This window comes from Octopus bimaculoides, chromosome 16, assembly GCF_046866305.1.
Source record: "Octopus bimaculoides isolate indiv1 chromosome 16, ASM4686630v1, whole genome shotgun sequence".
NCBI lineage: Eukaryota > Metazoa > Mollusca > Cephalopoda > Octopoda > Octopodidae > Octopus > Octopus bimaculoides.
The window spans coordinates 29,816,001-29,840,276 of NC_142943.1; the positions used below are offsets into that span (position 1 = coordinate 29,816,001).

General features: G+C 36.6%; 2 protein-coding genes across 6 annotated transcripts in view; both read left to right on the forward strand.

Moving 5' to 3' along the window:
• Positions 1–16,435, forward strand: part of LOC106870691 (natural resistance-associated macrophage protein 2) — a 38,185-nt gene extending 21,750 nt beyond the window's left edge. For 3 of the 5 annotated variants that reach the window (XM_089364316.1, XM_014916851.3, XM_014916853.3), the window contains exons 6-15: positions 2,448–2,603; positions 3,285–3,354; positions 5,500–5,597; positions 6,347–6,439; positions 6,774–6,803; positions 8,228–8,448; positions 9,412–9,487; positions 11,448–11,525; positions 12,191–12,223; positions 15,954–16,435. In XM_089364316.1, coding sequence (XP_089220442.1) covers positions 2,448–2,603; positions 3,285–3,354; positions 5,500–5,597; positions 6,347–6,439; positions 6,774–6,803; positions 8,228–8,448; positions 9,412–9,487; positions 11,448–11,525; positions 12,191–12,223; positions 15,954–16,049 — 951 coding nt within the window. In that variant the 3' untranslated portion in view covers positions 16,050–16,435. The remainder of the gene's footprint in view (positions 1–2,447; positions 2,604–3,284; positions 3,355–5,499; positions 5,598–6,346; positions 6,440–6,773; positions 6,804–8,227; positions 8,449–9,411; positions 9,488–11,447; positions 11,526–12,190; positions 12,224–15,953) is intronic. The other 2 variants (XR_016244621.1, XR_008265826.2) reach the window with 1 other exon arrangement.
• Positions 16,436–19,600: 3,165 nt separating this feature from the next.
• On the forward strand, positions 19,601–24,222 carry LOC149132332 (protein transport protein Sec61 subunit gamma). Its single transcript, XM_089364317.1, has 4 exons — positions 19,601–19,738; positions 21,409–21,504; positions 22,448–22,550; positions 24,146–24,222. The coding sequence occupies exons 2-4, from the start codon at positions 21,411–21,413 to the stop codon at positions 24,153–24,155; spliced, it is 207 nt and encodes a 68-aa protein (XP_089220443.1). The 5' UTR covers positions 19,601–19,738; positions 21,409–21,410; the 3' UTR covers positions 24,156–24,222.
• The last annotated feature ends 54 nt before the right edge of the window (positions 24,223–24,276 follow it).

A 24,276-nucleotide genomic window follows, 5' to 3' on the forward strand; every position in this document is an offset into this window, starting at 1 on the left:
TGTTCTCAAGTTTGTATTATCTTCACTGCATATATCATTTAACTGCTTCATTACAACTGACTGCAACATGACAGTAATAACAACAACAGCAACAACGATCAAACAGGAAAAAAAAAAGTTGTTTTCAACACAGTTTTAAAGTACTCTTGTTTACTCTTTATCGAAATTGATCAGCTGATATCTTTTGTTGATAAGTTACTAGAAAAGGGGTCGGCAATGCCAATAACCTTTCACAGGCTCTCCATAGTTGGTGAGATTGATGCACTTAAGGAGTGGTCACAGGTTGTAGCTGTAGCAGCTGTTTTTGTTGTTCTTTAGCCCTAGGTCAACTATGATCATGCAGATCTATGATCAATGTAATTTCAGCCATGGCAATTCCATTGTTTTTTTTAGGGTGGCACATAAAAAGCATCATTCAAGCATGGTCATTGCCAGTGCCACCTGACCAGCCCTCGTGCCAGTGGCATGTGAAAAGCACCCACTACACTCTCAGAGTGGTTGGCATTAGGAAGGGCATCCAGCTGCAGAAACTTTGCCAGATCAGATTGGAGCCTGGTACAGCCATCTGGCTTACCAGTCCTCAGTCAAACCATCCAACCCATGCCAGCATGGAAAGCGGATGTTAAACAACTATGATGATGATATATTATCAATATGTCCTTTACTAATCTAAATGGTTGGATGATTTGAAATTGACTTAGTGAAATTCATAGCTGAAAGTCTGAAGTCCTAAAAAGACTTGGATGAGGCTGGTGCCATTGTGGACTCATCGAATAAGGATGTTTGGCACTGCTGATACCTGTGTAGGAGGACAAAGGTCCGTGTCTTTAGGTCTCTGGTTCTCCCTGTCCTGCTCTATAGTCATGAGATTCAGATACTGTCGAGAGCCCTTGAGGGGCACCTGAACTCCTTTGGTACCTGCTTTACATACATCATCATCAACATTTAATGTCTGTTTTCCATGCTGGCATGAGTTGGATGATTTGACTGGAGCTGGCAAGGCTGGAGAGCTGCACCAGGTTCTCTTGTCTGTTTTAGTACACTTTCTACAACTGGATGCCCTTCCTAACACCAACCATTTTACCGAATGTACTTGATGCTTTTTATATGGCACCATCATCATCATTAGCATCCGCTTTCCATACTGGCATGGGTTACTCACTTTGACTGGAACTGGAAACTCAGAGAGCTGTGCCATGCTCCAGTCTGATTTTGGCTTGATTTCTGTGGCTGGATGCTCTTCCTATTGCTAACTACTCCAAAGTGTGGTGGGTGCCTTTTACATGTCACCAGCAAGGGTACCTTTTATGTGTCACTGGCACTATCCTCATGGTTTCATTCAGTTGTCATTGCCTTCTGTGAGACCCAACAACTGAAGATCATGCTTCACCACCATCTCCCAGGTCTTCCTGGATCTACCTCTTCCACATGTTCCTTCCATAGTTAAAGATCACCACTTCTTTACACATTTGTCCTCATTCATATGCATCACATGACCATACCAACACAGTTGAGTACTTTTCACAAGCCACCGTCACCAGTGCTTTTTATATGGCACTATCACCAGTGCTTTTTACTTGGCACCACCATCAGTGCTTTTACATGGCACATGATAGGTTTTCATACTGTTTCTGTTTAACAATTTCATGCACAGTGCATTGATCGGTCTGAAGCTACAATAGAAAACACTTGCCCAAGGTACAATGCTGTAAGATCACATGATAACCAAACAAGCTCTGTATCCATCCAGCCTTTGTAAGATAATGCTTCTATGATATGATTTATCTTTTAGACTAGGGTCACCAAACATTTTCCACAGCGGGCCAGATAACTGAGAGAATGATGAGTGTGGGCTGCACAACCATTTTGTCCAATACAATACTGTGAATATACAAAAAATAAAGATAACCGTATTCATTTACTGGAAAGATATCAAAGAAGGCGACATTAGCAACAAGATAGCTATATCACACCCAGTGCGCACATATCCGAATTTCACGAATTAAGCATCAAAAAAGATTAATGAGATTTGTGAAACTGGTGTTTAGCTTTTAAGATATCATCAATATTTGCTTTGGAATTGCTGCATCCAACCAAGAGAATTGCTTTCAAATGTTCATCAGCCAGCTTCATTTGATGTGCTGACTTCACATTCTTCATTATTGAAAATGTTTGCTCACAGACATAAGTTGTTTCAAACACTGATGCAAATGACCAGAGGCAAATGAGCTCTCATTGCAGGAACTTGCATAAAAGGTACTGTGTGGTGGCAGGCTGGATGAGCTGATCTTGCTGACCCGGATCCAGCCCATAGGCCATAGTTTGGTGACCCCTGTTGTAGACTGATGCCAAATCTACGCCACAAAATGCTGTGTATAAGATACGAACAGATGTATGATGGACAGAGAGTATGTCTTGTTGCTTTTATTTTACAAACTCTTTTTCAGTTCATTATTATCAAGCCAGACTTTGTAGAAATCATGAAAGGTTTAGCCATTCCATGGTGTAAAGATTGTAGCAAAGATGGTATTCAACAAATGGCTGGCATTATTGGAGCTGTTGTAATGCCTCATAATATATATCTTCACAGTGCTCTCGTTTTGGTAAGTAAATTCAATTCTGAAAATATTTTACTTCCAAATGTCTTCAGTTCAGATTTAAGCTTATTTAAATCTTTTTATTCAAAGCTTCATTTATTCACCTTCATTTAAAAGACACTCCATTACTTACTACGTCAAGGGTTCCATTTGATCCACTCAACAGAATAGCTTACTCATGAGATTAATGTGCAAGTGGCTGAGCACTCCACAGACACGTGTATCCCTTCACATAATTCTCAAGGAGATTCAGCGTGACACAGAGTGTGACAAGGCTGGCCCCTTTGAAATACAGGTACTACTCATTTTTGCCAGCTGAGTGGACTGGAGCAACATGAAATAAAGTGTCTTGCTCAAGGACACAACGCGTCGCCGGGAATTGAACTCATGACCTTACGATCATGAGTTGAATGCCCTAACCACTAAGCCACGCACCTTAACTCTCCTTCATTTAACATATATGTTGCTTTTAGGTGACACAAGCACCAATGCTTTTTATATGGCACCATCACCAGTACTTTTTACGTGGCACCATCACCAGTGCTTTTTACATGGTACTATCACCATAGAACTCTTAATGTTTATAGCAGCTCTCTAGCTAGTTCTTGTAATTTTATGTTTTACGTTTTTGTGTATGATGATGATGTTGATGATTCTAATTATTATGTTACGTAATTTTCTCTTTAGTCTCGTCCTATTGACCGAACGGACAAAAGAAATATTAAAGAAGCTAACATGTATTATTCCATTGAATCTTGTAAGTACATTTTTGTTTTGGTCATAATTAATAATTTAAACTGGTAATATATTAACAATTGAGCATGGCCGATTCCAGTGCCGCTTGACTGGCTCCCATGCCAGTGGCATATAAAAAGCACCCACTACACTCTCGGAGTGGTTGGCATTAGGAAGGGCATCAAGCTGTTGAAACCTTGCCAGATCAGATTGGAGCCTGGTGCAGCCTCCTGGCTTGCCAGTCCTCAGTCAATCCATCCGACTCATGCCAGCAAGGAAAACAGATGTTAACCCTTTCGTTACCAATCCAGCCGAAACCAGCTCTGGCTCTGAGTACAAATGTCTTGTTTTCATAAGTTTTGAATTAAAATCTTCCACCAAACCTTTCTCACAATTTATGTTCTTAACATTAGCTTAATGATAACTAAGTTGTTTTACTAAATTCTTTGTTATATTTAAAGTAATTAAAAGAAATACAGAGCATCTCAACAGAAATATGGTAACGAAAGGGTTAAACGATGATGATGAATGTTAGATTTAGAACTAAAATATCACCTTATTATAAAGCAGGATACCATTTTAATAGATTTAGTTTTATTCTGTAATTACTATTTTTTTTTCGCTTTTTACATAGATTTTTAAAATTATTTTATTATCATCATCATCATCATCATTTAACATCCATTTTCCATGCTGGCATGACCTGTGCTGACTAACTGGAGAGCTGTCCAGGCTGCACTTCTCTGCTTTGCAACAAGTTCTATGGCTGGATTCCGTTCCTAGCACCAACCATTTTACAGAGTGTATTGCCAGGTTTTTACATGGTGCCAGTATGAGTAATCCTTATGTGGTGCCGGCATGAGTGTCTTTCATATGGCGCTGGCGTGGTGCTTTTTCTGTAGTAGAGACATAAATGTCTTTTACACGGCACTGACATGAGTGGTTCCCACATGTCGACTGCTTTTTACATGGCACCAGCACAAGTGCTTAAAGGAGAATTTTTTTTGTAAGAGAAAATAATTAGTGCAGATGTGGCTGTGTTTAAGAAGTTTACTTCCCAACCATGTGATCTCGGGTTCAGTTCTGTGTTTGGCACTTTGAACAAGTGTCTGCTAATGTAGCCCCAAAGCAACCAAATCCTTGTAAGTAGATTTGGCAGATGGGAACTGAAAGAAGCCTGTTGTGTATATGTCCATGTATTTGTGTGTGTGTGTGTTTGCACCCGTGCATGTGCGAGTACTCTTGTCCTGAGATCATGTGATGGTTATCAGTGAACATCACCGTCATACAAGCAATGCTGTTATTTTCCAGCTTCCTATGCAAAATCATGTCTGGTGTCTGGCCCTGGGGAAATATTTCCTGAAATCAGGTGAGGGTTGGTAACAGGAAAAACATTCATCTGCAGAAAATCTACCTCAACAAATTCCATCTGACCCATGCAAGCATGGAAAAGAGGTCATTAAAAGGTGATGATGGTTTTTACAGCTAAGTATTCTTTTTATTAATGACGGTAAGTGGCTGAGTGGTTAGGGTTGTGAGCTCATGATTGTTAGGCCTTGAGTTCAATTCTTGGTGGTGTGTTGTATCCTTGAGCAAGACACTTTATTTCACTCAGCTAGTAAAAATAAATAGTACCTGTGATACAAAGAGCCAGCCTTGTCACATTCCATGTCACGCTGAATCTCTCCGAACTACACGAAGAGTACAACTGTCTGTGAAGTGGTCAGCCATTTGCCTGTGGAGTGCCCAGCCATTTACCTGTGGGGTGCTCAGCCATTTGCCTGTGGGGTACTCAGCCATTTGCCTGTGGGATGCTCAGCCATTTGCTTGTGGGATGCTCATCCATTTTTAGAGTGTCCAGCCATTTGTGTATTAATTTCACAAGCAGGTTGTTCCATTGATTGGATCAAATGAATCAGATCAAGCAGAACCCTTGTCGTCATGAGTGATGGACTGCTTGGCAGTGGTAGGCTACTCTTCTTACTATTTTAATCACTCAGGCATGAGATTATAACTTGAGCCTTAAGCAAAGCTATCCTGTGTCATTCTGTAGCACTGCAGCAGAATTCAAACAGAATCATATAACCTGTAATTCTGCTTATGTAAACTTGTAGCATTTCTGTTTTATAAATCAAGCTTAATCTCACATATGATTTTCATTTTATAGCTTTGGCCCTGTTTGTATCATTTATCATCAACATGTTTGTGGTAACTGTCTTCGCTGCAACAAACCTACCTAATGACTCTGCTACACTTGGTGATGCTGTAAGTATTATGTTATTCTATATTTTTATGTATCTGCATAAAACCTAATAGCATACGTGATTTGTGTCGAGGCACTTAATTCTAGATGTTACAAAGGCATCATCATCATTTAATAATCTGTTTTCCATGCTGGCATGAATTGAACACTTCGACAGAAGCTGGCAAGGCCAGGAGCCACACCAAGTTCTATAGTCTGTTTTGGCTTGGTTTCTACAGCTGGATGCCCTTCCTAATATCAACCTCTTTATTGGGTGTACCGGATGCTTTTTATATGGAACCAGCACCAGGGTTTTATGCATGGCACCATCACTAGTGCTTTTAACATGGCACCAGCACTGGTGCTTTTCATATGGCGCCAGCACCAATGCTTTTTGTGTAATTGTTAAATATCAAGTTCAGTATAGTATCATTACTCCTGAACTCCCTTCGTTATACTGAAAATAGTTATTTTAAAAAATACTGGCAGACCATTTATTATCTTGAGTAAAACAGAAAAATGTTTGAATTTGTTGCCTTGTATTGCTTTCAACTGAAAAGATGACAACTAAACAGCACTATTTAACCATAACATGGACAGCATATCTGGATTTTATGAAGAGCTAACATAGAACCAGAGTAGAAAAGGTAAAAATATAGATGTAGGAGATTAACTCATTGGAATTGAAGACAAGTAATTTAACTCTGTTAATTGCATATTGATTAATTATCTTTATTGCTGGGTTTGAACCAAAGTTTATCTTTCTTTTCAGGGAAATTGGTTAGCTTCACATTTCAATATACCTGCTTTAAAAATTATTTGGGCAGTTGGAGTTTTGGCTTCTGGACAAAGTTCAACTATGACGGTAATAAAAATATTTTGCTCTGCTTTTGTAACACTTGATCCAAATGCTTGTAGTTTTCCAAGTTAAATTAAAACAAATTTTATTGAAGGGAAGCTACTTCAGTAAATTTCTCGCATTTCTCACTCTTAATTAAAATACTATTAAACAAGTATGAAAAGTCAAAAGGAACATATGTAAACCAAGGGGAATATTTTATAGTTTACAATTTAATCCCGTTTAAACTAAATGCCAATTTGCATAAATATTTTTTCTTTATTAAAATGGTAATTTATTTCTGCAGTATGCCAATGCACATATAGATACAATAATGACAGATTTTCGATTAATTTTACAGGGGACTTATACTGGACAGTTTGTCATGGAGGTAAGTTGCTTGAATATTTTATTGTCTCAAGAAGCAGTTCTCTACCGTGTCTTCTAGAGGTGTTTGCAGCCCTCAAGCATCCTTCTGGAAATCCCCACTGGTCTTCCTTCTATAAATATAACAGATTTTTCTTCAAGTAACCTCTGTTTTACATTTTTCTTTGGTGTGGCTCCTTAAAAAATCCCAGTTTTGTATTTGGTCTAGATATTAAAAAGGTTGAGAACCATTGATCTAGAGAAATTATGAAGAATCTTTTTAGTACCATTGGTGAATGGCAGCTGCATAGGGACCTGTTTGGAAACATCTCTGCTGAGAAAATACTCAATCTTTAACTTAACATATCTATAAGCATGTGTGCAATCATACTATGCGACATTAATTAAACTGTTATAATACATAAATTAACCAGATCATTATCATACTTTGAATACCTTCAATGGAAGTTAAAAACAATATATTCTTTTATTTGTTTCAGTCATTTGACTGCGGCCATGCTGGAACACCATCTTAAGGGGTTTTAGTCAAACAAATCGACCCCAGGACTTATTCTTTGTAAGCCTAATACTTATTCTATCGGTCTCTTTTGCCAAACTGCTAAGTTATGGGGGCATAAAACACACCAACATTGGTTACCAAATCCACTGACAAGGCTTTGGTCGGCCAGAGTCTATAGTAGAAGACACTTGCCCAAGGTGCTACACAGTGGGATTGAACCCGAAACTATGTGATTAAGAAGCAAGTTTCTTACCACACAGCCACGCCTAAAGTATTGTTTTGGTTTTTAGTCTTAAAGATTTATTTTTCTTTCACATTATTTTTCAAGGAACCTCAGGGTGTGTTTCAGGTCTGAATGCAAAGCGAAACTTAAAGCCACTCCTGGTTTCATATAAATACAGTGGAACCTCTTTTTACAAATTTAATTTGGTCGTCTCCCAAAATGTTCATAAACCAAAACTATTTTTTCCATAGGAATTTCAAGAAAAGGTACAGCAAATGCGAGTGGGGATGTGCACAGAATGAAAGCTAGACAACAACTGACCTACTCCAGCTGATACACCCAGCTTGTCACGAACTGTTGTTGCCAGTTTGTGTGTTCATTACTTGAGACACCATTCATCACCCTAGACGTTTTATATTTGAAAAATTATTCATAAACTGATTTGTTTGTAACAAAAGGTGTTCATCACTCGAAGTTCCACTGTATTAAATGGCTCAATGTAAGCTTCGCTCTCTCTCTCTCAAAGAGTCAAGATCATGACCCACTTCCAATATTCAGTTAAATCCATTTCACTTTATATTTGTTGCTAATATTCTTTGACCATTGCTATTTAATAACAGGGTTAGCTTTATTATTTGTTTTTATATTTCTCTCTTTGTCTATTGTATCTGTTTAAATATTAAAAAAAAACCCATTTTTTTCTCAGGGTTTCCTTAACATCAGATGGCCAAAATGGCAGCGTGTACTGATGACCCGATCAATTGCAATGGTCCCAACGATTTTGGTGATATTATTTGCTCATAAATTCTTGGATCCTTTGAACAATTGGTTAAATGTGTTACAGAGTGTTGAATTACCATTTGCATTGTTTCCCATTCTTCACTTTACAAGCAGTTTGAAGATAATGAATGATTTCAAAAATGGCAAGTATGTATCATATTTCCGCTAATACAAGCTGTTGTTTGATATTGTTGTTATTGTTGCTTTTAAATCCTAAGTAATCATTGATCCAGTAGATCTATGATGAGAAAGATATTGAAGCTGTGACCACCCATGCCATGTGTGGTCATAACTTAATGTAGATGTTAAACAATGATAATGATGATTAATGTATGTTTTGCTGCTTCATGTAGAAATCTAGGCAAGCAGGGGTCACAATCACCACTGGGATAACAAAGACGAACAACAGTTAAAATGTTTTGGAGCCATTGATTTTCTATTTGTACGTTACATCGTGCAGGTGTACCACGTGTATATACAAATGTGTGGCACAGAGAGATATCCAAGGGTGGTGACCTGGATATATCCCCAGCCCCCTGAGAGTACAAGGGGTCAAAGGTTGACACATGTGCATGAGGAAAGCAGGGTGGAATTTCTCTAGAGACCATCTGCTGTTCAGCTCTCCCTAGAGTTTCTTGCTAATTTCACCCTCTGATATTCTGATATGTCCCATATTATGACAACATACTTCATCATTTGCATGACTGGTCTGTACAGCATACCTCACTGACTGACACTACTTACTGAGTCTGTCCACCATTTATTAGTAGTGGACCAGTCCACTTCTCATCGGGGGGGGGGGGCATCTGCCACAACATCCTCAATCAACAGTTGTTATTTCTGTCATCATCATCATCATCGTCATTTAACATCTGCTTTCCATGCTGGCATGGGTTAGATGGTTTGACTGAGGGCTGGCAAGCCAGAAGACTGTACCAAAATAAATGTTCAACTGCAAAAATTTATGAGCAGGTTTCAATTCTTAGTTAGAATGTCTGGCCTTTCATTGGTAAATTGGAAATGCTTGTAAGAAAAAGAATTAACTTCCTGTTTTTTTTTATTTTTTACAAATTTTAAATGTATAATTTTAGTGAAATATTTCTGTTTCAGAATCCTGCAAAGTGTTGTGTGGTTCTTAGCCATCTTAGACATTGGTGTCAATATTTACCTGGTTAGCTTTTACATCGTTAGTATATCTAAAAATTTTTTTTCTTTTCATTTTAATTATTTTAGATCTTAATTATTAATGTTATTGGTAGCAAAATTATTTTGTAAATGCACCCCAGTGTCATGCAAGTGGCACCTGTGCTGGTGACACGTAAAAACACTTATTACACTCTCGGAGTCATTGGTGTTAGGAAGGACATCCAGCCATAGAAAACCATGCCAAATCAGACTGTAGTCTGGTGCAGCCTTTCAGCATGCCAGCCCAGTCAAACCATGCCAGCATGGACAACAGACATTAAATGGTAATAATGATGATGATGATGATATGAAAGGCTGCTATATGAAATATGGTAAATGAGAATTCTTTATAATTTTTGACACAAAACTAACAATTTTAAGGGTAGGAGGAAGCCAATTATATTGACCCCATTCACCCTGAAAGGATGGAAGGCAAAATCATCCTTGATAGAATATGAACTCAAAATGCAAAGAAGCAACAGAGATGGCGTTAAGCTTTTTGTCCAACATGCTACCAATTCCAGCAGCTCACAACTTTGACTATTTTGCATTTAAAATAGCCATATAGGCACAGGCATGGCTGTGTGGTAAGAAGTTTGCTTCCCAACCACATGGTTCCTAGTTCAGTCTCACTGCATGGCACTCTGGGCAAGTGTCTGCTATAGCTTCAGGCCAACCAAAGCCTTGTGAGTGGATTTAGTAGACGGAAACTGAAAGAAGCCTGTCATCTATATATATATATATATATATATATATATACATTGTGTGTCTGTGGTTGTCCCCCTTCTATTGCTTGACAACCAATGTCAGTGTGTTTACGTCTCCATAACTTAGCGGTTTGGCAAAAGAGACCAATAGTATAAGTACTAGGCTTACAAAGAATAAATCCTGGGGTCTATTTGTTCAACTAAAGGCGGTGCTCCAGTATGGTTGCAGTCAAATGACTGAAACAAGTAAAAGAAAGAAAGATTATCCAGCCCAAATGTTCTACCAGTTTTTTTTTTACTATGTTTAGACTAGTCAGATCCAACCTCTCACACCTACCCTACAATGTCATTCTAAAATCACTCACAATGTCGAAATCTCAAAGCTGTGATTAATTTAAAATGATGTGAATAATTAAACATTACATTTGACAGTAATCTAAATGCTAAAGGATTGATATTATAGATAAGAATATTTGCTACATTTGTTAAACTAGTAAATGGGAGAAAGTCTGACTCTGCTTGATTTGAATTAGTGAGAAAGACTGGTGCATGTGATCAAATGAAATAATGTCTAATGCTTCAGATCAGCTTTTCACTGACAAAAGCTGCCATCAATGTCGTTGGTCTGTTTTCACCAAGATGCACCTGTTTTGTTTAGCCATGAAATACACATTGATATTTCATCATCATCATTACTTAATGTCTGTTAATGTCTGCTTTTTATGCTAGCATGGGTTGGACATTTTGACAGGGGCTGGCTATACAGAAGACTGCACCAGGCTTCATTGTTTGTTTGTAGTGGTTATATATAGTCAGTGCCAGGTGTTGATGTTGCTGTGTGTATGTTATTACAAGAGTTCATATAGAGATGAAGAATAAATTCAAGAATTATATATTTACAACATAAAAATATATTTTATTTACTGGTCGACGATGAAGCATAACCATAATGTAGAATCTAGTTGAATGAAGTAATCTATGCAAGAAAGTTCAGTGATAGGAAATATAGAAATAACAGCTAAGTGGTGGCTTTCAGTCATGTGGCGTAGAGAAATAGACAGACATGGCAATGACGTGAATGGCTCAAAGTCCAATCAGCTAAGAAGCAAAGAGCAGGGTTAGCAAGCTGTTTTTATTACTGGAATGCTCTTATGATATTCTATAGAATTCAGTATTGCTGCTTTGTTTCATATTCCTGTTCTTAATTTCTGTACTTACCAAAGACTAATTTTGACTTTTCTCATATTCTTGTAGAACAGTGAAAATCCTTGGTATGTTTACTTGATAGTAACCTTTGTTGGTCTACTGTATTTCATGTTTGTTTTATACCTGGTGAGTTCTATTTATTTTACACATTTCATTTGACATTTTTGTGAAATAAAAATATCTTTGTAAGTGCATGCGTTTTACTCAATGAAAAATATAATTACACAAAAAGAAACACACACTCTCTCTCTCTCTCTCTCTCTCTATTTCTAGTAGTCTCTCTAATCTGAGAAAGATGGTTGCATTAGATGATCAATATCTGTGAACATTCATCTGACTTCTCAGACATGCAGATAGAGTTCCGGGCAAGGAACACCGCTTGTTGAGATAAGAGTAGATGCCTTTCTGTGTCTCTCACAGCATACTCTGAAGTGCTGTAGATGCCAAATGGTTTGAAAGTTGTTTGCTGCCTTGGAGAACCTAATCTCATATATATCTCATATATATATATATATATATATATATATATATATATATTTCCAAAGGCTAAAACTCTGCTCCCTAAAATTTAATTAAGGGAGATGTACTATTCATGTGAAATATCTTTATTATAAAATCATGCTGGATTTCATACTCCACAAACACTCAAATAAAATACTCAGTGACCCCTTTATGATGTATTTGGTGAAGGTTTTCTCTCCAAAATCCTAAGTACTCAAAAAAAAAAAAATGTTCAAAAGATGTTTTGCACAAACCTTTTTTCAATTATAACATTAACAATTTTTTTTTAGGGTATTGGGAAGAAGAATTGCCTCAAGTTAAAGGTAAGTTTCTGTTTATATGTTTAAAAAATATGATCCTAATTAATTTCCTTCCAATCGCTTATAATTAATGTTGTATGTTGTAAAATAGGAATAGCAGTTAGATTGAATTCAACAAGTACCTATGACTTCTGTTTAACTTTGAGTTAACCCTTTAAAACATACAATGCTTCATTAGAGCTGGTGCTAATCCTTAATTTAGTTTCTGTATTAAGTAAGCAAGTGAAGAGAAAAATTCCTTAACAGCTTTAAAGTATATGCAACTTATTTTAATTCTCAGACTTTAGGACATCATATAAAGATTAAAAACAGACTGTTGATTAAAATCAGTTGTTGTTGTGGCCGATGACAGTACTGCCTGATTGGCACCGATGCTGATGGCATGTAAAAAGCACCATTTGAGTGTGATCAATGCCAGTACCATCTGACTGGCTCCCATGCTGGTAGCACATTAGAAGCACTGTTCAAGTGTTTGATGCCAGTGCTGGTGGCATGTAAAAAGCACCATTCGAGCATGGTCATTGCCAGTGCTGCCTGACTGGCTCCCGTGCCAGTAGCACATAAAAAGCACCATCCGAGCATGACCAATGCCAGTACTGCCTGACTGGCCCTCGTCCTGGTGGTACATAAAAAACACCCGCTTCACTCTCGGAGTGGTTGGCATTAGGAAGGGCATCCAGATGTAGAAACATTACCAGATTGGATTGGGGCCTGGTACAGCCTTCCGGCTCACCAGCCCTCAGTCAAACCATCCAACCCATGGCAGCATGGAAAGCAGACATTAAATAACGATGATGATGAAGGTAACGATTGATCACCCAAAGTTTAACTCAAACCAACGTACTGGACTCTTGTATCTGCTCCTCAGGACTGGAAGGTCTTAATCCATGTCATAGATTTGAACAGACCAGCAATTGTTTAATAGTACTGACACATTGTTGACCAGCTTAAAGCTGCAATCCATACAGGCCTTCAGTGTGGCTCCTGCAAAGGGCTAATTGGGTCTGCAGCCCAAAACTAAAAAGAGCAGTGAAAATAAAGCATTTATTGGTACCCTACCAATATGGTATTACTTTAAATTCAGTTTATATGAAACAACTTGGAAGTTGACAAATTTTGGGAGTTCTTTTAAAATTCGAAATTTCAATTGTTAGCATATAACAAATCCTCATCCATACCTGATCCCAATGCTGGATGTTCAAGAACTTGTAGTAACGCTGTGCGCATGCGTGGAATTAAACAAGCAAGCGTTCCCGCTTAATTCTATCTCTTTTACGGTCGGCCGACCATGAGCACGGACGTGTCAAGAGTGTCTCTAATACTCCAATCTGGAGACATTCTCTTTACGGGTTAAGCTGTCTCTCTACATCTTTCGGACTTACACTCGACAGCTCGCTTACAACTACAGAACAACGTCTCAACAACTATGCTCATACACAACAGAAGCTGTAACAACAAGAACTAAAGATGTATATATTTACCACCTGAATAAAGTGTTGTTTAAGTTGATAGTCTGGAGTTCAGCGTTCCGTTATATTCTAAGTTTATAGTAGGAAAGTCAGGTATACGTCTAAAGATGTATAACCCACTATCAACTAAAGTGGTGACCCCCGACGTGATTCGAACACGCAGCCCGCTGAGCTGCAATAACCCACTTTCTACTAAAGTGGTGACCCCGACGAAGAAAAAACGCAGCATGAATTCTGGACTACCAACTTATAACTGGTGAACCCTGACTAAAGAACAAATACGGCCATGGAGACTGAACTACGTATTACCAACATCTCCAACCATAGTCAACACAACTCAACAAGAGCGGTTTTTATTCTCGCCTCAGTTAGAGTGGATTTTTCCACTCACGAAAAACAGACAGGAATTACGGCCTGCTTTTTATTATGTTCTTATATGTCGCATTCAGACTCTCACATATACATACTTATTTTATGCCACACAATAACACTTGTTATTCATTTCATACGGTTGTTTTCTTTTCTATCGTCTCATTACTGGTATTTACGAATTCACTAATGTTCGTAGTATAACGTAATTACTTGTATATCATCTTTGATATATATTTTGGTTTTGACCGTGTGACACGTTTAAATAAAAGGAGTCCTCTGTTATTCCATTCGTCACCATTTCTCCTTTTTGAGTTCGCACGGTCGTTTTTTTCATCTTGGGTTAAAAAAAATTTTTGTTCGAGGTTTTCGCTAATGGTCGTATAGAGATTTGTCTGTCGATCGTTCTGTAAAAGCGTACCTCTTCAAACACTCATCACCAAACAGCCTTTTCGCCACCAGCGTCGTGCGCCAACCAAGATTACCACCGTGACGACAACAATTACTACTACCAACTACAAGCATTCCCCCCGACGTTGCCAAGTTTCAACTGACCCATTACCACTGTCAACATCATTGCCACCACACATACAGAGCACAGCTATAGCAGTTCCTGCGCCGACGTCTTCATCAATGTACTGTCTACCACAATGTCGTGCGCCAACAACCCCACCACCAGGGACACACCAATCAACTTGTGTAACTCTTGTGCGAACTGGTTTTCTCTATCTCGGTGTTTTGGGACTTTTCGCAGTCTATACTACAGACACTTTCACTTGTTCTGTGTTTTTTCTCACACACACACTTGTGCACTCGTACATTTTTCTTTCCTTTCAGGGAAAACAAACAATCAGACTTTTACATCGCGTGATTCCAGTTTCCTGGACAGTTGTCATCACGGTTGTTTTGTCATTGTCATTTCACACATTGCATGCATGTATTTCACATGTGTACATTTCATTTCTTTGAATTTTCTTTGTGTGTGTTTGTACCACATCTTGTGGGTGGTTTTCAGTGGCCATCCTGCCTCAGGCGTTCTAACAGATTTCATTTATCGTGCGTTTCTCGCACTGGCAAGGGAGCTCTGTAGTAACGCCGTGCGCATGCATAGTCTCACGCATGCGTGGAATTAAACAAGCAAGCGTTCCTGCTTAATTCTATCTCTTTTACGGTCGGCCGACCATGAGCACGGACGTGTCAAGAGTGTCTCTTTACGTGTTAAGCTGTCTCTCTACATCTTTCGGACTTACACTCGACAGCTCGCTTACAACTACAGAACAACGTCTCAACAACTATGCTCATACACAACAGAAGCTGTAACAACAAGAACTAAAGATGTATATATTTACCACCTGAATAAAGTGTTGTTTAAGTTGATAGTCTGGAGTTCAGCGTTCCGTTATATTCTAAGTTTATAGTAGGAAAGTCAGGTATACGTCTAAAGATGTATAACCCACTTTCTACTAAAAACTAAATGAAGGCAGATTTTCAATCCCAGAAACATCCTGATCCCAAAAAAGTATAATATGTCTATGTAGAGCAAATGCAGACTGAGATACAGGGGTCCAGGATTGACAAACAGACAGAATTTTGTGTCTATTGTTCTAGATTTTTGTTATAGAAAATACCATCTTCATTTGTTTTGCAGGTTCTTTTCTATGTCTAACATTAAAAAAAAAAAAAAGATTCAAGTTTAAAGCAAACACATCATTGAAATCTTGAAGTTACAGGATAATACAATGGAATAAATAAGCATTACATTTGAGAGCGTAATCTGTATGTTAAAGAGTTGAATATGTTAATACTCACTCAGTGATTGGTTATTGGTTATTGTGTATCTTTTGTTTCACAAAAAATATTTATCTAACAAATTACTGTCTTTTTATTAACTTTAGATTTTTGTACTGAGATGTCTTAGAAGAATTTCTGATTTGCCAGCTTTTGAACGAGAAGAACAAATTGCCTATGAAATTTTACAAGAACAATATTAAGCACCAGAATTTTAAAGAATATTTCAATTATTTTAATAATAAGTGGAATTTAATTGTCTTAACATAATATTGTCATGTCTTTTGTGACAAAATGGAAAAGAATTTGTCAACTGTCCAACACTTAATTTCTGCAAAGAAATATGCTTTTTTTGAGAATATACAGTTTTCCAAATAAACTATTCTAATTTTTTAGAATTGTTTTACAAAAAATGGAAATTGTTTTGGGAGATAGAAACCTTTTGGTTTCTTTTTATGGAGTGCTGATTGTGGTCTATTAGAGAAGAAAATTATACTCATAAAATTCTATATTTTCTATATATTTTAAAAGAAGTGTTCCAAAAGACAAAGGAATTTTAAAAACATTTTGAATAAAGCATTTTTAAGTACTTCATTTTATTTATTTATTTATCTTTTATTTTACAGCAAAAAAAAAAAATGTTCATCAAATCTGCTAGCATCATTAATTTCTTGTGTCTTTGATATAAATAACGTATGAGTCTGAAGACAAAGATTATGAGGCTAAAGTGCCAAGAAGATAGAAATGGAAGCAATGCCCATGATCTCTGTAAACTCCCTCACTCTTGAGAAATTATGGTTGATGTTTAGCTTGAAAAATCAAATGTCAATGTCCATAAGGAAAATGTAAATGGGAAGGAAAACAAGTGGGTCCAGAGAAAAGAGTATGCAATTGGTCTGTTAAGAGCAAATGCTGACGAAGTAGTGAGAGGAGGAGAAACAGCATGCTTGTATGTTAATGTGTATTGGTGATTGTTTTTTTTGCTGGTCAGTTGGATAGCTTTCCTTTGGGTATAGTCTGGAGTTTGTATGTGAGTGTAGCAACAGCACCATTGTTTAGATGGGAATTGTATGCCAATGAATAGAAAATAATTAAAAGGAAAAATGTATAAATACAGCATGGTGATACTTAAGGAATGAGAATTTCAGTTTTCAGACAGCAACAATTCCTGGAAAGTAAAAGATTAGTTTTTTCTCCTTTCCTCCAATTCACTCACTGGAAAACCTTCTTAAAAATATATATTCTTCATGGAATTTCATGGGTGCTTCTTTGTTTCCATGGCTCCATGAGAGTGAAGAGTTTGCTTTATCACAACTGAAAGAGGTGGTGGTTATCTGAAACTTATCCCAAAATTTAATCAAAATAATTGTTAACTTTCACTTTTGAAAATGCATCTCGAAAAGATTTCCATTTTAAAATATGCATTTTAAAGAAAGCTGTGAGAAAACAAAATCTGTAAGGTGAGACAACACCAAACTATAGTTGTGCCCAAAGTTTTTCGTTTAACAGGGAGTCTACCGCTGTATATAGCTAGGGAACAGAGGCAAGGGGACACTTCGCCCCGAGTGACGCTTTTATTGGTACAGCAATGTTGGGTATGCATGTATACAGGGTGGGGAGGCTGCAGGTGGATGTGAAGGAGGTAGGGCAACAAAAATTTTTTTTCCATGAGTGTTCTGGACCCCAGTAATGAACTCATTTGTATACAGCCAATCAGAGCTCACTTTGAAAATCTACATACTGTGTACTACTACAGTACAGCCAGTCAGGCATAGAATGGTGTGTCACTCTGTGTGTACAGCACAGCAGGTCTCACATAAGCCCCCCCCCCCATTATCGTCATAGATCAATTGAGCACCATCTCTATATAGAACAAACATTAGGTACCTATGCTCAACTGAGATTAGTGGATACTGCATGTACCCATTGATAAATGCTAGGAGGGTGCAATACGACACAACGCCATATTGATTATGATGTTTCTAGATCAACACTAACATTTTAAATTAGGAATATACAAAATCAGTCATTTTCTTGTAAATTATACGCAAATTGGCAACACTTATGGCATCATCGGTGAGCAGCTCTCCATTCACTTTATACACTAAATTTCACATTTGTCACCCCTATTAACCCATTTAGAACAATTACATTTTACTAAAACGCCCATTTTCCATTGAACTCAACCAGAGTATTTTTGTGACTAAATGGACACTAGTTTCATAGTTGAGCTCTGATAGGCTGTAGGCAAATGAGTTCATAACTGGGGTCCAGAACTCTCTTGGGAAAAAAATTCTGTGGTCCAACAAACTAAAAGGTTGCTCCATACGGTACGCACTCTAGCTATGCAACTGGTTTACTGCTGTAAAATAGTGAAAGTAAATAGACCTAAAAAATGAAAGTAAATTGCAATAGAAACCTCGTGGCGATAGTGACATGCCAAAATTTCATTAAAAAAGAGCATTAAGAACTCTCTCATTATACCATGGCCACACGCACCTATAGTACATTCTATTTAATATATTAAGTATTTCAGAATTAATAGCTGCAGTACACCCTTCCAAAGTACTATACGCAAGAAAGTAATTCAGTGGCTTGCACAGTGATGCATGATAGTCAGCACTGTTACATGAGAGATGCAATAATCCTGCGCGTTTAATAAGCTGTAGAGAAACAAACGACGGGAAGAGGTGGCATTGTTCTTGTAGATTACTTGGACAACACAGGCCAATTCCTTTTCCTCTACTCATAAAAATCCAAATAATATACGTGGGTGAGAGTGTCATCACTTCCCGTTTCTATCACAATTTAATTTCACTTTTTTACGACCGTAAAGTGCCCGTTAAACCTGATGTTTTAATCAAAAATTGGATCTATTTCAAAACGGGGGCACCAGTATTTTCTTAACGAAACACTAACGAAACACTTTGAAACTTGGGACACTGGTAGAATGTGTCATATAAAACATCTTTTACTCTTAGTCTTCTTAACAAAAAAACGTACATCGCAAGTTATTCCATGTTAAAGTTGTCGTATTTCTGTAATTTCAACCAATCACTGACGTCTATTCAGCTGAATAGAGTTACTGCTGGGCGGTCATAAAAATGTTATTCCCTGTGACATATTTCATCCGGTTTAATCGTAATTTATACGCATATATTGTTTATATAATAAATTACGCTGTGCGTATCTATGTGTGTAACAATTTTAGAGTTCGGATTCTAGAGTTAGGGTTAGTTTTAGGGTTAGGGTTAACAGTCTGGTTAGGGGATTAATACGATATACACCGTTACAGCGCTAACTGTTTTCAACTGAATAGACGTCAGTGATTAGTAGAAATAATCGAAATAAGAATTTTTTACATGAAATAAATTCGAATACAAACATTTTTTTCTGTTCTATAACACAAAATAGATAAGTATACGAAGTTTGAAAGTCTTTCGGTACCAAAACCACTACATAAAACGTAAATGAAAACTGGTGCCCCCGTTTTGAAATAGATCCCCAAAATTTATTTAGACAAACTTAATGTGATATTTGATTGTAATCTACCAAAAAGTAAGAAAAAAAAGTACTAAACAGTGAACTAATACACGTCATTGGTCATCAGTACTTGCTTCCGGTTAAAGAAGAAAATATTCACTAGACAACTTTAAAAAAAATGAGCTTAATTAACATACATGTAATTTAGTACTAAAAAAATAGCTTAAATTTAAATACGGAAGACGAATGTTTTTAATTATAATTTCAGATATTTAGATTTAAATTAATTTCGTGCAATCAGATTATGGCATTTATTTGATATCGGACTCTGTCTTTCCGGAAGTTGATGCTACATGTAATATATTTCATTGACGACATTGTCTGCTTAAGTCTGACAAGAAAAACTCAGGTAAACCCGAATTAATATTGCTTCACCAGTAATTTATTTAAGTTAATTACTAAATTGTGTTTTAAAGGAATTTAATCGTTTTGTGTATATCGAAAGATGTATTTTATGATGATCGACCTTTTTTATGTCAACGTGTCACTTGTTGGGAAGCTGGGAGGCGAAGAAGAAGAACCCTTTAACAGACGAATTGAGCGAAAATAGGGTTACATTTCCTTTCTTTTTGGTGATAAATATATATACATTGATGTCAATTGAAAATGTTACTGAATAGAATGTTCAATATGATTAATTCGTAATAATATTAAAAATTAGAATTTGATTGGAATACTGTGTAATAGAAATATCTCTTAGAAATTTACCGTTGTAAGACTGAATAGAGTAAAAGACAATAATTCACAATTAAGCATAAAACGTTAAAGGGAAATTGTTTAAATAGAATGCAAACGGACTAATCACGATATTGTCTGAAGGTATTTGTTTCAAATTACACAACCAAGGAACAATATTTCAGAAATATTAGTATTAAAGATTTACTATTCCATATGTGAGAACAATATTGTCAACCTGGGGCTAAAACACAAACAACTAAATGTTCTCCATATCACACCATACCGTCTTAATAAAAGAAAGGATACTTTCGATAATGTTTTTGTAGATACACCGTGAAATAAATATGGGTAATAACAGCAGACTTTGGGCTAAACGACAAATAGTTAGGCATTGGCGGATATAGAGCTGGAAGTTCATTTAACATAAATATTTTCTCAAAAATAATAATGAGTTGCCTTAATACCCAGATTGGGTTATTTTATGGTGGAGATGGAGTATATGTAATCTAGGTATACCCCCCCCCCCCTTTTAAATTTTGTTTTTTTTTTACGGAATCCCACGTTTGAGGCTATGGAGATTTCGATTCTGAAAAAAGATTTTCAAAAATCTCAATTTCAAAATTTCGATCCCCCCCCCCCCCACCGGTTTTTATATAGATCCACAGGGTAAACCTAACCCTGACCGTAACCCTAACCCTAACATTAGTTTTGTGAGATTTGGCTGTTATTTCTAGCATGTAAATAGCCTGCTTGGTGGGGTGGGGGTTGAAATGTTTCAAAAATTTTTTTTTCAGAATCGGAATCTCCATAGCCTAAAACGTGGGATTCCATAAAAAAAATTAATAAATAAGGGGGGGGGGAGGTTCAGATTACATATAGTCCATCTCTACCGTATTGTCTTCTATAGCCTTGACCAATGCTTTGAGAATTAAATTTAGTATCCTGGAACTATGTGCAACCCATTAGGTGTGTGTGTGTGTGTGTGTATATGCACAAATACATTTAATGTCCAAGCATGGAAAACGGACGTTAGATGTCCATGCTGTTGTCCAACCCATGCCAGACTCCTTTGTTACATCCTCTTCTCAATTTTTTCATCATCTGTATCTTCTTATAAACTTCTCAGTAAAGCTTCTTCTTTTTTTTACCATGGCATCCCCTTTTCTAAGAAGTGGTTATTGTTGATTAAAGTCCCACTTAGATGTATTTGCAAACAATCTGTGGTAACCTAACAGATCCTGTATACTGAATATGTAATTTAATAAAACATGGTTTCTCTTTAAACTTATTTGTTTTTATTTAGTATATTCATTTATTTTTTTTATTTTTTTAATCTGAAAGCAATGGATCAGGTAATGCAAATGGTTGAGCCTGGCAAACAGTTTGCCAAAGACTCCATAAGACTTGTCAAAAGATGCACAAAACCAGACAGAAAAGGTAACTATTTGTAACTTTAAATTGAATAAATTGAACCTTTACTATTTTACATATATAATTTATATCAAGTAACAAAAAAACTTTGTTGAAAGGATAAACGATTATCAACTAAGTAATTCCTTAAATTTTGTACATGTTTTGTTGTATTTAAACGTCTAATAGAAGCGAGCATTTTGATTTTAAAAATAAAAAAGGTTCTATTTCACTCTTGGAGTGGTTGGTGTTAGGAAGGCCATCCAGCTGGCACATCAGATTGGAGCCTGGTGCAGCCTCCCGGCTTGCCAGTCCTCAGTCAAACCGTCCAACTCATGCCAGCATGGAAAGTGGACGTTTGATGATGATGATGATTCTGAATGCTAAAGGGTTAATGATGTAAAATGAAAAGGACTTGTTGAGCTAGACTCAAAACCAAGCTGCAGACCCTGTATATATAGATAACTTGCATTGTTCCTATAATTTATAAAGGAGCATTACTTCTAAGACGGGGGTTTTCAAACTTTTTGAATTGCGGACCCCTTTATATTTCAGGCTTTATCTTATAAACGCTTATGAAATTTATACATAAATATTTGCTTAAAATAACATATATTTTTACATTTATTTATTTAACAGTATTTAACAAATAGGTTTATTGTCAATTAAAAGATTTCGATTAAAAAACATATATAAAATCAAATTGCCCATAAAAAGTATTTGCTGTCCACGGACCCCCTGTGGTCCAAGGACCACAGTTTGAAAACCCCTGTTTTAAGAGATCTGAATCATTTCTAAGGTGCTCCCCATCACCAATCGAAGCTGTTTTCTTTCATTTATCTTCTTAATTCTTTGGGGGTTGTCATGATTGACGCAAACCAAATTAAAATTTATATTCATTCAAACAAATGAATAGCGTTAATATTTTCACAATTGCCTAACAATAGAAATTTCTTTTATTTCCATTTAGAATTTCAGAAAATTGCCGTAGCCACTGCCATTGGTTTCTGTATCATGGGATTCATCGGTTTTTTCGTGAAACTCATCCACATCCCCATTAATAATATCATTGTGTAAGTAAACCAGCTTGCTTCCCATGAACGGCTGCAATCTGAATGAATTTCATTTTTGGCTCTTTTTTTTATCTTTTACTTGTTTCTCTCATTAGACTGTGGCCATGCTGGGGCATCGCCTTCAAGAATTTTTAGTCGAATGATTTGACTCCAGTACTTTTTTTTCTTTAACCCTTTCGTTACCGTATTTCTGTTGAGATGTTCTGTATTTCTTTAAATTAATTTAAAATATAACAAAGAATTTAGTAAAATAACTTAGTTATCATTAAGCTTGTGTTAGGAATATAACACAAGCTTAATGATAACTAATGTTTGGTGGAAGATTTTAATTCAAAACTTATGAAAACAAGACATTTGTACTAGAGACCCAGGGGCGGTTTCAGCCGGGTTGGTAAGGAAAGGGTTAAGCCTAGTACTTTATCAGTCTTTCTGCTGAACCATTAAGTTACAGGGATGTAAACACACCAACACCAGTTGTCAAGCAGTGGACACACACATATATACACAGCAGGCTTCTTTCAGTTTCCATCAACCAAATCCACTCAAGGCTTTGGTTGGCCTGAGGCTATAATAGAAGACACTTGCTCAAAGTGCCACACATTAGGACTGAACCAGCAACCATGTGATTGAGAAGCAAGCTTCTTACCACATATGCCTGCCCCTAAAAGTATTTTTCATTATGAATTCAGAGATTGTTTTAATAATAGTTTTCCCTCCTATTTTCATTTAATGCAATGCAGTTGTTGTTGTTGTCGTAGTGCTATCCAGACAGAAGTCTGGTAGTTGTGTCTTGCAGCATATTGCCACATACTTCAGTCTTTCATCATATCATGTGAAGAACTGATCTCCCCATTTTGTTCACTTCTCTTCCCGAATATCCTCTTCTGACAGTTCTGGTTTTTTGTGCCATGTTAAAAGCACCCTGTGCACTCTGTAAAGTGATTAGCATTAGGAAGAGTATCCAGCCATAGAAACCATTCCAAAACAATCAGTTGGTGCCTGGTGCAACTCCCCAGCATGCCAGCTTCTATCAAATCATCCAACCCATGCCAGCACTGAAAATGGACATTAAATGATGATGATTTTGTGAAGTATCTCATTTTTGTCCTGCCTCTGATGATTTCCACGTCTAACATCAACATCAAAATATTTAAGTTGATTTCGTACAACCTTCCTTTGGATGAGGGAGGGGGGTTTTGTTTTATTGATTACCAGAGGCAACAACTCCCCAAACATTTTCCACTCATTCTTTATTCTAACAACTGTGCTATTGCAACAAAATTAGATCACTTAAACTTTCAGCTATGTCTAGTAAGTTGTCTAAACAGTTTATGGATGTCATTCAGAAATGTCCAAGTTGCTATCTCTCTCTCTCTCCACATCTAACATCCCTGAAATCATAGTTGGTTTTTTTTTTTCAAATAGTTCACTTCCTTACTTGTCTTTTTTCTTAATTTCATTTTCCTAAAGACACTAAAGTCTTAAATAAATTCTTTCTTAAAAAACAGAGTTTACTTTTATAATTTTATAACTGTTATAAAATTTCCTGAAAAATTGTAAATTTTCAATAAACTATTTCTCTGTCTATTTTTCAGAGGCAGTTAAATCACTGACAATGAAAAGATTTCCTAGGTATACAAGTTTGTTGATTAAATAAAAACTGTTTTGTATACATTTGTCTTTTGTTTTTAATTATTCTTCTCAAAGAAATTGATTATACTTCAGT

Coding starts and splice junctions, on each gene's coding strand:
- LOC149132332 (XM_089364317.1), top strand. CDS start 21,411: ATGGATCAGGTAATGCAAATGGTTGAGCCTGGCAAACAGTTTGCCAAA. Junction 21,505..22,447: donor CACAAAACCAGACAGAAAAG/GTAACTATTTGT, acceptor ATTTCCATTTAG/AATTTCAGAAAATTGCCGTA.